We start from the raw sequence: 13,756 nt of genomic DNA, 5'->3' as shown, positions 1-13,756 counted from the left end.
TAGTGTAGATTCAAGTTTGTTTAAATCCTGACCCCCGGGGGTAGGGCGGGGCCACAATGGAGGATCAAAGTTTTTCATAGAAATATATAGGAAAAATCTTTAAAAATCTTCTTCTCAGGAACAGCAAAGCCCTGATTGATCATATTTATGTGGAAGTATCCTCAGGTAGTGTAGATTCAAGTTTGTTCAAATCCTGACCCCCCGGGGGTAAGGTGGGGCCACAATGGAGGATCAAAGTTTTACATAGAAATATATAGGAAAAATCTTTAAAAATCTTCTTCTCAGGAACAGCAAAGGCCTGATTGACCATAAATATGTGGAAGTATCCTCAGGTAGTGTAGATTCAAGTTTGTTCAAATCATGACCCCCTGGGTTAGGGTGGGGCCACAATGGAGGATAAAAGTCTGAAATAGAAATGTATAGGAAGATATCTTCTGATGAAGAACTGCAAAGCCATGATTAGTCATTTTGATATGGAAGCATCCTCAGGTAGTGTAGATTCAAGTTTGTTAAAATGATGACCCCAGGGGATAGGGATGGGCTATAATGGGGGATCGAAAATTTTACGTAGGAACATATAGGAAAATATCTTCTTCTCAAGAACTGAAAATCATGTTTAGTCATTTTGATACGGAAGTATCCTCAGGTAGTGTAAATTCAATTTTGTTCAAATGATGACCCCCGAGGGTAGGGTGGGGCCCAATAGGGGGATTGAAAGTTTTACATAAGAACATATAGAAAAAAATTTCTTCTCAAGAACAGAAAAGCTATGTTTAGTCATATTGATATGGAAGCATCCTCAGGTAGTGTAGATTCCAGTTTGTTCAAATGATGACCCCTGGGATAGGGAGGAGCCACAATGGGAGATCAAATTTTTTACAAAGGAATATATGGGAAAATTTTTTAAAAATCATCTCAAGTACAACAAAGCCATTTGTTATATTGACATGGAAGCATCATCAGGTAGTTTAAAATTCAAGCCCCCCCCCCCCCCTCCCCCATAATCTTTTCAATACTGAACTGATTTGTGCTTCTGCCTTGCCAATGTGCTCAGGTGAGCGATGTGGCCCATGGGCCTCTTGTTTGATCTTGACCTTTCCTTTGATCTTGACCTCACTTTTCTTAAATTAGTTTCTGAATCAAACGTCATATGCTGATACATACTGATGTAAGCTATTCAACTGCAGCAATATTTTTTGACCTTGACCTTTCCTTTGACCTTGACCTCACTTTTCTCAATTTGTGTTAAAATGCTGCATTACTAATATACCCTTGGCGGGGCATTCATGTCCTATGGACATATTTCTAGTTTATAAAACTTTCTGCAGATTTCAATGCAGAAAAAAGCATTAAAAGCATAAAAAGGATATTCATTGAAATAATTTAGAAATTTGAGATACTTTTACATTTATGAGAGTTTTGTGAGAGCCATTTAAATGCCCCATGATTACCAATCCCATTTGATATTTTCATTTTTTAAGCCAATCAAACCAGTGTATTGTTATTTATTTTAAACACTTTGTGTTAAGAGTCTAATTATGTCTGCATGTTTTGTAACTAGAAGTCTGTTATCTAAATAATATGTGTCTTCAGTATCTATTTTTATGATGCCATTTAAAAAGAAAGCTTGACACGTATGATACAGGGTGTTAATATCTGTCTGCACACCCTAGCTATTTTAGCTCACCTGAACAAAAGCTTCGAGGTTTTCCGATTAGGTGTTGTTCATTGCATGTCCACTTGTTCATTTTTCACATGTCTGACTTCTTTTCCACAACCATTAGACCATTTTCAACCAAATATAGCACAAAGCATCCTTGTGTAAATGGCCAGTTTTTCTTTTATCAGTAACTTTCCCATAGTTATCATTCAGTATTTATAGAATAGCAGCAGAAGGAAGGACCTTGATATCAGATCTGATTTTGTGTTGTCCAGTTGGGTGGTGGGGTTGAATTCTCTGTTTATAGTAAGAATCACCACTATCTTTAGGATACGTTTCTTTATTCCAGTCAGACATATGTGTATGATACTGTCTTCAACTTCTACCTGATGGATGATTCAGTTGAACAGTCTATGAATAAAAGATGCCAAACATTATGTAGTGAGCTGTTTACAGAACTCTTGCTTAATATTCAAAGGTACATAAACTTCTGAATCACTGCCTTCTGCCCTCATGTTATTGCAGTATTTTAATAAAAGACTTAAATAAAATACAATGTGTTTTATTTGTAGACAAGGTGCTATATCTGTACCCAGTATTTTGATATTAGACCTGTAAAATAATGCAGTATATTTTATGTGTAGTCAAGGTTTTGTACCTTTACCTATTATTTTGATATAAGACCTGTAAAAAATTAAATGTATTTTATGTGTAGACAAGGTGTTGTACCAGTACCCAGTATTTTGATAAAAGGCTTGTACTGTACCATTACCTAGGATTTTGATAAAAGACCTGTATTAAATACAGTGTATTTTATGTGTAGACAAGGTGTCATTCCAGTACCAGTGTGTGCCAATTGCAAGGAGAGAGAAGACTACAGACAAACAGACAAGCAACACCACTTCACTGCCATCCTACAGGTACTTTATCACATGTATCTGTACCAAAGCATCTATACCTGTATTATCCAGTGGAACTTTAAATTCTGGATATACAGGTACCAGGCTGCGAGACCATAAACTGAGAACAGACTTGAGTCAAAATTTTGACTTTGAATAGCTTGTCATTTATAATACATATGTTATCAAAAATATGCTGGTTTGTATAATACTCCAATTTAAACATATGGTAAAAATTTTGTTTTGTTATCAAAATTATTTCAAAAGTTATATTGATTTGAAATTTTGACTTAAGCCTGTTCTCGGTTTATGGTCTTGGGGCTAGATTTCAAAGTAGAAAAACTATTGTGTTGTCTGATAATTTTAGCAAAGTAATCAATAAAGAAGACCCTGTAGAATGGAAATATAATTATGCATGTGCCACTGAGGTGGAGGTTTGGATTAAGGTCCTACACATGTCAGTTCATCAGGATTCTGTTTCCATGACGTGAAGTTAGGAAGGCTTGTCTGGGATTTTTCATATTTGCCAAAGATCTGTCACAAAACAATTCATTTGTAGGATAAATGGAAATGAATTCTTTTTCATGATATAGATTTTTTTCACAAACAATTTGAAAACAGATTGTTTGGGATGATCATGTTTGTAGCATAGGTTGGTTTGACCAAAAGCTCACCTGGGACTGCTGTTGTTGCTAGAGATAACTTTTGGGTTTCACTGAAAAGGGGATGGTGTGGAATTACATATTCATATTTGCACAATGTGCTGGTATGAGGAAGAGCTCAACTTGGAGGGGGCATTTGAAAATCCTGTTCTGTGGAGCCACTGGGCCAGAAATGACTAGATTTATGTGGATGCTTACATATTCATTATGTATATTAAAATTGGTTCAGATTAGTTTAGCAGACAAAGGTCTTAGGTGAGCAAAGTGACCAATGGGCCTGTTGTTTTTCACATTTTCAATTCCGGTTGTTATTCTTACATGATTCAATAACAGTTTATGTCTGTTTATGTGAATTCAGGGAGTTCATGAAAAATACTAATGATTGCTTAAGGTTGAATGAACTGTTCAGATTACTTGAACTAACTGTGCACTCATTAGATAATTATCTGACAAATAAATTGGCAGTAAAATAAATAAATAAGTAATTATTTGTATGTATAAGAAAATAATCAAAATAAATATTTGTTGTAGACTTTGATTTCCTATCTGAAGCCTGCTGACAAGTCAATTGCCTGGCTGGCACAGAAAATACAAGAAGGAATGGAAGAGAGAGATTCCAAACTAAGTCAAGAGTTCTACATACAGGCAGTAGTCAGGTAATACTCAGTACAAGAACAGTTATCAGTTTGTTTGTTTAGTGTCAGGTACAATGTCAGTAGTTAGGTAAAAGTCAGTAGCCAGGTACAAAGTCAGTAGTCACTGACAATGTCAGTAGTCAGGTATAATGTCAGTAGTCACTTACAATGTCGGTTGTTAGGTACATGTCAGTAGTTAGGTACAATGTCAGTAGTTAGGTAAAAGTCAGTAGTCACTGACAATGTCAGTAGTCAGGTATAATGTCAGTAGTCACTTACAATGTCGGTAGTTAGGTACAATGTCGGTTGTTAGGTACTTGTCAGTAGTTAGGTACAATGTCAGTAGTAAGGAACAATGTCAGTAGTTAGGTACAATGTCAATATTCAGGTACAATGTCAGTAGTCAAGTACAATGTCAGAAGTCAAGTACAATGTCAGTAGTCAAGTACAATGTCAGTAGTTAGGTACAATGTCAGTAGTTAGGTACAATATCAGTAGTCAAGTACAATGTCAGTAGTCAGGTATAATGTCAGTAGTTAGGTACAATGTCAGTAGTTAGATACAATGTCAGTAGTCAGGTACAATGTTAGTAGATAGGTATAATGTCAGTATTTAGGTACAATATCGGTTGTTAGGTACAATGTCAGTAGTTAGGTATAATGTCAGTAGTTAGGTACGATGTCAGTAGTCAGATATAATGTCAGTTGTTAGGTACAATATCAGTTGTTAGGTACTTGTCAGAAGTTAGGTACAATGTCAGTAGTTAGGTACAATGTCAGTAGTCAGTTATAATGTCAGTAGTTAGGTACAATATCGGTTGTTAGGTACATGTCAGAAGTTAGGTGCATTGTCAGAACAATGTCAATTATAGGTACAATGTCAGCAGTTAGTTACACTGTCAGAAGTTAGGTACAATGTCAGTAGTTAGGTACAATGTCAGTAGTCAAGTACAATGTCAGTAGTTAGGTACAATGTTGGTTGTTACAATGTCAGTAGTTAGGTACAATAACAGTTTTCACGTATAATGTCAGTAGTTAGGTACAATTTCGGTTGTTAGGTATTTGTCAGTAGTTAGGTACAGTGTCAGTGGTTAGGTAAAATGTCAGTAGTTAGGTACAATGTCAGAAGGTAGGTACAGCATCAGAAGTTAGGTACAGCGTCAGTAGTTAGGTATAATGACAGTAGTTAGGTACAACGTCAGTAATCGGGTACAATGTCAGTAACTTGGTACGTTGTGAGTTTTCAGGTAGTAGTTAGTACGTTAGAGAGAGAGAGATAAAGAGAAATCAGTTATGCACTTCCATAACTTTTCTTTTCAGTAGTCAAGAACAGGTACATTGTCAGTACTTAGTCAGTTACAAAGTCAGTAGCTGGATAAGAACAGAATCAGTAGCCAGGTACAAAGTCAGTAATCAAATTAAGTCCCAATAGTCAGGTACAGAATTAGTTGTCAGGTGCAGAGTCAGAAATTGGGTAGACTGACAGTAGGTACAGTGTCAGTTGTCAGGAACAGAGTCAAATATCAGTTAAATTGTCAATAGCCAGGTACAGAATCTGTAGTCAGGTACAGTCAGAAGTTGGGTACATTGACAGTAGTAAGGTACAGAATTAGTTATCAGGTACAATGTCAGTAGATAAGTTCAATGTAAATAGTTAGGTACAATGTCAGTTGTCAAGTAGCAGTTTATACAGAGAGAGATAAACAGGAATCTGTTATGCTTTTGCCAAGAACATCTAATAAACAAGATTTCTTGTTTAAAAAGTTTACTTCCATAACTTTTTTTAGCAATAAAGAAATCAAAATGTATGGATTTAAGTATTAGTTTATGATTTGACTCTATTCTTTGAAGCAATTGCTAGGCCTAGAACATATACAATATAATTAATTCAGAATGAATCATTGGGCATTGCAGAAATATCAGATAAGTAATATTGGAATGAGGGATTCTCATAGAAAACAATGAAAATTTGTTTGCTAGGGTTGTCTGGCAAAACAGAAGATAGGGAAGGTTGGTAATAGGTTAATTATTTTCAAAAAACAAAAGATTAGGGAAGGCTGGTGATAGGTTAATTATTTTCAATAATTGTATTTATGTACGAAGGTTTTCAAATACATTAATAGGGATGGTTGGGAAACCCATTACTCAGTTATTAAATAAATGTATTTAAGTTTAGGGTTTTCCATTAATGTTTTTGACCCTTTGATAAGCAATAATCATGATTATAATTATATTTGAATTAAAAGGAATCAGTACAGCTAAGGATTCTTTAATTTCAGCTTCTTATTTCCTGTTCTTTAGTGAACTATTTACTCTTAGTTATAGTAACCTTTAATGATTTTAATATTTTCACTTTCTGATAAATAAGTACAAGATTTTATTAATACCACACTTGCAGTCGACATTGAAGTCTTTTGACCTTGAATAGATACACAATTAGCTTTGTTGTGGGTGATCTGCATTGATTATATCTTTTAGTACCTTCATGTGCAGATAAGACATATGGGTAAAACACTGATAGTACTCCCTACAAAGTTTTATTTGGTCATTGAACAGGACATTGGTAAATTAAATCTGTTAAGTTCTGTTTTAATGCCACTTAGTACAAACTTTTTTTCAAAAATTATAAAAACAGATACTCATATGTGTAAACCTATTGTGATGAAAAAGAGGGAGATTCAGATCTCAAAAGAGGTAGCACTGCATGCGTTGTTTTATTGATTAGGGCGATATATTTGTAAATAAATAAGGCCTAAAATGACCACTGCAATAATTAATTATAAAGATGACATTATTTAATTCAGATCTAAATCTAATTCTTGTCTTTCGTTTAAAAATTTGGATTTCCCTTGATGGCTAAAGTATTAAATGAATGCTGATTCCCTGGTGTGCGTAAACTTTTTAGAATATGGACCATAACTCAAGAACCCCTTGGCCAATTATTGTCAAATTTGTCACAGGTTATCCTAGACCCAAGGACTCCCATTTATATTAAAACTAGGGTTGTGACCCTTAAACAAGGGGAGATAATTAGGTAAATAGAAACAAAAGTACTGGTTGCTAAAAAATCTTCTCAAGAACCACTGGTCAGATTATCACTCAACTGAAACAAAAGGATGAGGATATGTTGTAGATTAAAATTTGCATGGGGAATCACCCTGGGGAAAAGGGCATGGTCTCAAGGTCACTTCAAAGTTGACCAAAAATTACATTTTATTAAAATGTTGATATTTTGCTTACTATAAGGACTAGGATCATCAAATCTTGTCAGTTGATGCATCTAAGGACATTATATCATGTTGACTCAAAAGTAGGTCAAGTGACCTACTTTTTATATTTTGTGGCCATTCTTTTTCAAAATAATTTAGAGGCATATTTTGAACAATTTAAGGCCTATGATCATTAGACTTTGTCAGTTGATGCATCTTGTGTCCTCAGAGTATGTCAACTATAAAGAAGGTCACCTTGACCTACTTTCTGAATTTTATGACTAATCTTTTTCAAAACATTTTTAAGTTCATTAATTCGAATACTGAGAGATTTAGAATCATTAAATCTTGTAAGATGATGCATCTTGGGGCCATAAAACATATTTATTAAAAAGTAAGTCACAGTAACCTACTTTTTGAAGCATCTTTGATCCTCAAAAACCGTCAACATATGGCTATATTTAAATATTTTTGGTACTATTTGGCATTGAATCATCAAACTTTGTCAGTTGATGCATCTTGGGTCTTCGGAGTAAGTCGACTGAAAAGTAGGTTACTGTGACCAACTTTTGGAAGCATATTGCTTTAATTAAATATTTTAGGAACTAATTGGCTTAGAATCATCAAACTTTGTTAGTTGATGCATCTTGGGTCCTTGGAGTAGGTCTACTGGAAAGTAGGTCACCGTGACCTAATTCTGAAATTTTATGACTATATCTAAATATTTCACCTACTATTTGGCTTAATATCATCAAACTTTGTCAGTTGATGCATCTTGGGTCCTTGGAGTAAGTTGATTGAAAAGTAGGTCACCGTGACGCACTTTTGAAATTTTTTGGCTTTATCTAAATATTTAAGGCACTAATTGGCTTATAATCATCAAACTTTGTCAGTTTATGCATCTTGGGTCCTCGGAGTAAGTTGATTGAAAAGTAGGTCACTGTGACCTACTTTTGAAATTTTATTGCTTTATTTGAATATATCAGGTACTAATTGGCTTAGAATCTTCAAACTTGTCAGTTGATGCATCTTGGGTCCTAGGCATATATCGACTTAAATGTAGGTCACTATGACCTACTTTTGGAATTTCATGGATATATATTTTAAATATTTTTGGGTACTAATTTGCTTAGAGTCATCAAACTTTGTTGGTTGATGCATCTTGGGTGCTTTGAGTATGTCAACTGAAAAGTAGGTCACTGTGACCTGATTAAATATTTTTTCAGGTACTAATTGGCTTAGAATCATTAATCTTTGTCAGTTGTTGCATCTTGGGTCCTCAGAGTACGACAACTGAAAAGTAGGTCAACATGACTTATTTTTATACCCCCGCAAACGAAGTTTAGGGGGGGGGTATATTGGAATCAGCATGTCCGTCTGTCTGTAGACGAGATTTTGTCCGGACCATTTCTTGGAAACTGTTGCAAGGATTCGTCTGAAAATTTGTACACTTATCATTTGCCATATGAAGGTGTGCACCTGGTATTTTCATCATGATTGGATAATTTTTTTGCATTTTACAGGTGTTTTTTTTTTAATTTTTATATGTGGTTTTGTTCCCAGAGACTATTGCATAGATTTGTATGAAAATTTGCTCACTTATTATTTACCATATGAAGATATGCACCTGGTATTTTCAACATTATTTGATAATTTTTCTGCATTTTTCAGGTGTTTTTTTGTTTTTTTTTTTTTTTTCCCATTTTTATTGACTTAGTCATTTCGGGTTCATGTATAAGGTTTGAGACATACAATGTAGAATCTAGAACATCTGTACAAAAATGTGAACTACAGCTTAAAACTACTCATTAGAACTAAAAAAAAAATCACAGAGTATTAAAAACAGTTTTTACATTACACAGCAGATAGTGTAAATCCATTTGTCCCTTGGGAGTAATGAGTGGACATGCATCCAGTTAAAGATTAATTAATGAGTTCAGTGTGGGAAGCTGTTAAGGCATCTCTGATCAAGCAGGTCTTATCTATATCTCCTGGGAATTGGGCAGAAAGAAATAAAGATCTCTGTTGTCTAAGTCTCTTAATTGTAATTTATGTTTGTCAAAATACATAGTTACTGGAACCAGCCTTTTATTTTTAGAATGAGTTTGATATAAAGGTATTAAGATCAATTTGATTTTGTATAATTAATTATCATGATATTTTTTTTTCAACAATCAATTTGCAGAGTGTCATGTCTTACAAAGATGACAGATAGTTGCAAACTATTTTTTCAATGTAATTAAAAAAATGCTGTAATTATTAGTATTGATGTTTTTATTAGGCTGCACCTTAGTTTCATTCATTAAAAAAAATCTAATGAGTAATTAAATCTTCACTCTAAATGTTTAAGCAAATTGTGAACACCTCTCACATCTAGAAAACATTAGTGATTTGGTACCTTCTCTGAAAAACCCAGCAGGGGGTATTTGTCCCTTTTGGACAGTTCTAGTTGAAATTTTATGGCTTTATATAAATATTTCAGGTACTGTTTGGCTTAGAATCATCAAACTTAGTTAGTTGATGCATCTTGAGAATGGCAACTGATAAATAGGTCACCATGACCTACTCTCAGGTACTAATAGGCTTAGAATCATCTTAGGCTCTCAGAGTGTTTTATCTAAAATGTAGGTCATGACCTACCTTGGAATTTCAAGTTTTTTTTTCATCTCATAAATATATAAATAAAACATTTATTTAAATATACAGGATAATTCAAATAGAAGTGATAGGCTTCTAATAGAAGTGATAGGTTGTACAATTTATCAGAAGAGTGATTCAAGGCCCTTGGGTCTCTAGTTCACTTTTATGAAGGATGTCAAAAGTTTTCATCCAGTTCTAGAATATCTCCCTTTTTCTTGGTGGGGATGTCGACGAAATTTATCGTAACCATTGTTATCATAGAGATTTGTGCACCTGTCGTTGTCAAACATGTGCTTTAAATCTGTGTGAACATTGGTTTAAAAAAAGCGTTGGTATGCTCCCAGTTCAAATCATGCAATAACTAACAAGATTTTGTGACGAGTGGCTTCAAAAATGGCTACCCAAGTGAACCAAAAATGGATTTTCTAGAAAAACAGTAGATTTACAAATAAAAGCGGTAGGCGGGAGACGGAGTAAAAAGCGGTAGATTTCTGCATAAAGCGGTAGACTTCTGCATAAAGTGGTAGAGTTAACATGTATGGATACTAGATATATGTTTATATAAGTAAAAATAGATAAGTTTAACCACTTAAAATTATTTTTTTCAAGATTTCTCAGCAGTGTCCTAAAAAATTATCAATTTGCAAGGGAAATGGTTAAAATTGCAAATGCTGAACCATTTACTGTAGTAATGTAAGCTTAATCCTAGGAATCTGAAGTCCAATTAATTCACTTTATATTGATGTTGAACACTTTCTAGGTGTCATAACAGTATTTCAGTTGAGGTTCACGTCAAAACATGGTTGACGCAAAATAATTCCTGAATCTCCCCTCCCGATTTGGGCATTTTTGCCCGAGATTGGAGCTGAATTTTTTTATGAGATGAAAAAAAACTATATGACTTCCTGTGTTGACCAGATTCATTATAATTTAGGGCCTGCTGATTTTTCTATATACTGTATTTGAGTGGGGATGGATTAGGTCCTGAACTTGATTTTCAAGCACCTGCTCGACTTCGACCAAAACAAATTTGTGTGCCTTGCTGGTTGGCTATGTATATTTTGGTACTAAAATTTTTATAAAGAATTGTTTTACAAGATCTGAAAAGGAAACCTCTCAGAAGTTTGTTTTTAATCAATACCACCTACTCAAAGTTGTGCATTTTTGGTAAGAATATATAGCATAATTTAATACTGTTGTGCAACCTTCTAGAGTCTCCTTTCTTTTTTTAATTAAATTCTTTTGTTCCAAACCTTATATCAACCATTGTTTTCTTTAGCTTGGGGCCTTTTCTTTGTTGGTCTTGGGACCAACCTTTTCCCCTCTCCCATTTTGGTCATTAAACAGGTAATTTATTTCTAGATTACCCCTCTCCCATTTTGGTCATTTAACAGATACTTTATATCTAGATTTCCCCTCTCCCAGTTTGGTCATTAAACAGGTAATTTATTTCTAGATTTCTTTTTATTTTTCCCAGACTTGAGTAACACTTTTTTGTATTGTGCTCTATTCAGTAATAACAAATCCTCATCATCTTTCTTTTCATTTTGAAGTTTTTATTAATATTCTGAGACTGGATCGATCTGTTGATGAAGGATATTTCCTGATACTACGTTACAATTTCTTAATATTTTAGGAATTTGATATATGCTTTATTTATAACCAAAATATACCAATCCTACATCTAATTTTTGTAGCAAACTGTCCTAAATTGATTTCTTATGAAATCATTTAACTTCACACTATCACGATAATAACATGTTTTTCAATAACATGTAGGTAGTAGACATTGAAATCTGTCATTAAATTTCATGTGTAAATTAATTAAATGTGATTAGAATATCATCGTCATAGCTGACATTGACCATGGGTATTTGAAATGATTTGCAGGGGAAACATATTTAGTTTCCTTGTTTTGTGGGCAGATAACTAGGATTGTTAACTATAATACTTATTTATTTAATCAATTTCTTCACTGTTCTGCTATAGAATTTATTTCTTTTGTGGTTAATTGTTTAGAAATGCAGTCCTGTTAATTATTGTATGATGAATAAAGCTCTGATATTAAGCATGTAAAATATTATATCACTCAGAGTTATTGACAATATTAACTAGAATTACACTAGTACAATCAGGCCATCTTAGACGACAATTGTATTTCTTTGTGTCCGTCTTATGTTTCATTAGCAGCATATGTTCCTTGAAACACTCTTTGCATTCTTTGGACATTCAGTTTATATTTCTAACTCACCCGGACAAAAAGCTTAAGTGAGCTTTTCTGATTAAAATTTGTCTGTTGTCTGTCTTTTTTGTCATCATTGTTGTAAACTTTTGACATTTTTGACTTGAAATTGGTCCAAACTTGCACATTGAAGCTTCCTTGGGTGAAGGAGGTACAAATTTGTTCAAATAAAGGCTAACACTCTTGAAAGAGAAGGTAATCAAGAAAAGCAAAAGGGGGGGGGGGGTTCTCATGAAGCACTGGGTCAGAAAAGATGAAGCATGTGAAAGCTTCCTGATATAGTGAAAATTCATATTTTTCAAATCATGGACCCAGGGGATAGAGTGTGGCCACAATAGGGGATAACAGTTTTACATGGGAATATTTTGATTTTGGAAAAATGTTTTAAAATCTCCTCAAGAACAGCAGGGTCAAGATGATTGATATTAAAATGCAAGCATCCTCATGTAGTTCAATTTCATTTTTAGGTAATAATAACAATATTGCGGTATGTTGGCAAAAAATATGGTATTGCAATACGTTTTTGAAATACTGATATACCGGCAAAATGCTTGGAATCAGGAATTCTATCATAAAATATAAAGAAAAGTTGTCAGAAAGGTTTGCGATCATGCCAAACAGTAAGACAAAAGCTATTGTATGGGTGTATTTAGTTGTATAAGTATAATTCAATCAATAAGATATCTTTTATTGGTTATTTATCATAGTTCTGTACATTCTACATGTAAATGGAAGTTAAAATAATAAGAAAATTTCATTTAAATTTTTGTTGAAAATATTGAAATACATATCACAATACAGTTAAAAATATCGCAATACCAAATCTATAGCCAATTCCCAGCCCTATTTTTACGTCACCTGAGTTTACTCAGGTGACCTATTGCTATCTGTTTTTGTCCATCGTGCATTAACATTTAAACATTTCCAGCTTCTTGTCTTGAACCACTGAACCAATTTCAACCAATTTTAGCAAATACTGTATAATCACTATTAACTCCCCTGCCCCTATAAGCGCCCCCTAGGTCTTTTTCAATTGTCGGGAAATAAGGGTCCCCTGTACAGTGATTAAAATCATCTAGAATCGTATCGAAAGTCTGCCATAATTTGAAGAAAGTGAAAATGAAACTTGGTTATTGGGTCACTCGTACGTAAAGTATTCCTGAAATTGACAGATTTTTAGAACGACCTAATCATTGTATATTTCTGAAAGTGAAAGTTACTTACAAAATTTTTTCTCCTTGTATATTCTCTAATTTCTTGGTGGAAAAATGAATCATTTAGCATAATTTGGATGGATTTTCTTAACTTAAAGGAAAATAGACAATCTTTTAGTGTGGATCTCTGAATTTATTTTTTTTTTCAAAAGATTTCTTGAAGTTAAAATATGACATTAAATATCATATTGAGAACACCAAATTAACTGCCCCCTTTTCGCAATTTTCTAAGCTCCCGGGGCAGTTAATAGGGATTATACAGTAGCATCTATGGATGAAGGGGATTAAAAATTGTGAAATTCATGGCCCCATCCCCCTGGGGCCTGAGGGATGAGGCAAAAACCACCAAAATTAAAGCAATCTTTAAAAAATCTTCTTTACTCCTAGACATCAAGCAGTCAAACTGTTGGCATGACTGTAATAAGCATTGAGCCCTGTACCAAAATTGTGAAATTCATGGCCCAAGGGTCAGGCGTTCTGGTGCTAGGGCAGGGCTCTGTTGAATATAAAATGAAAATGCATTATTTCTTTAAAAATCTTTTCCTCTGCTCCTGGGTATTAACCAAACAAACTAAATGCATAGTTATGATGAGGAA

General features: G+C 33.8%; 1 protein-coding gene across 1 annotated transcript in view; it reads left to right on the top strand.

Annotated features, from left to right (window-relative positions):
- The window catches only part of LOC133205353 (Fanconi anemia group A protein homolog), a 122,661-nt gene that overhangs the window by 82,336 nt on the left and 26,569 nt on the right, over positions 1 to 13,756 (top strand). Inside the window, exons 28-30 of the mRNA XM_061341152.1 lie at positions 2,010 to 2,138; positions 2,484 to 2,580; positions 3,753 to 3,877. Coding sequence (XP_061197136.1) covers positions 2,010 to 2,138; positions 2,484 to 2,580; positions 3,753 to 3,877 — 351 coding nt within the window. The remainder of the gene's footprint in view (positions 1 to 2,009; positions 2,139 to 2,483; positions 2,581 to 3,752; positions 3,878 to 13,756) is intronic.

The sequence above is a fragment of the Saccostrea echinata genome, unplaced genomic scaffold (genome assembly GCF_033153115.1).
Source record: "Saccostrea echinata isolate AGI-Se365-2 ecotype Australia unplaced genomic scaffold, CSIRO_AGI_Sech_v1 ptg000054l, whole genome shotgun sequence".
Classification (NCBI taxonomy): Eukaryota; Metazoa; Mollusca; class Bivalvia; order Ostreida; family Ostreidae; genus Saccostrea; species Saccostrea echinata.
Note: the sequence above shows the minus strand (reverse complement) of the source record. Positions and strands in the feature narration are given on the sequence as shown.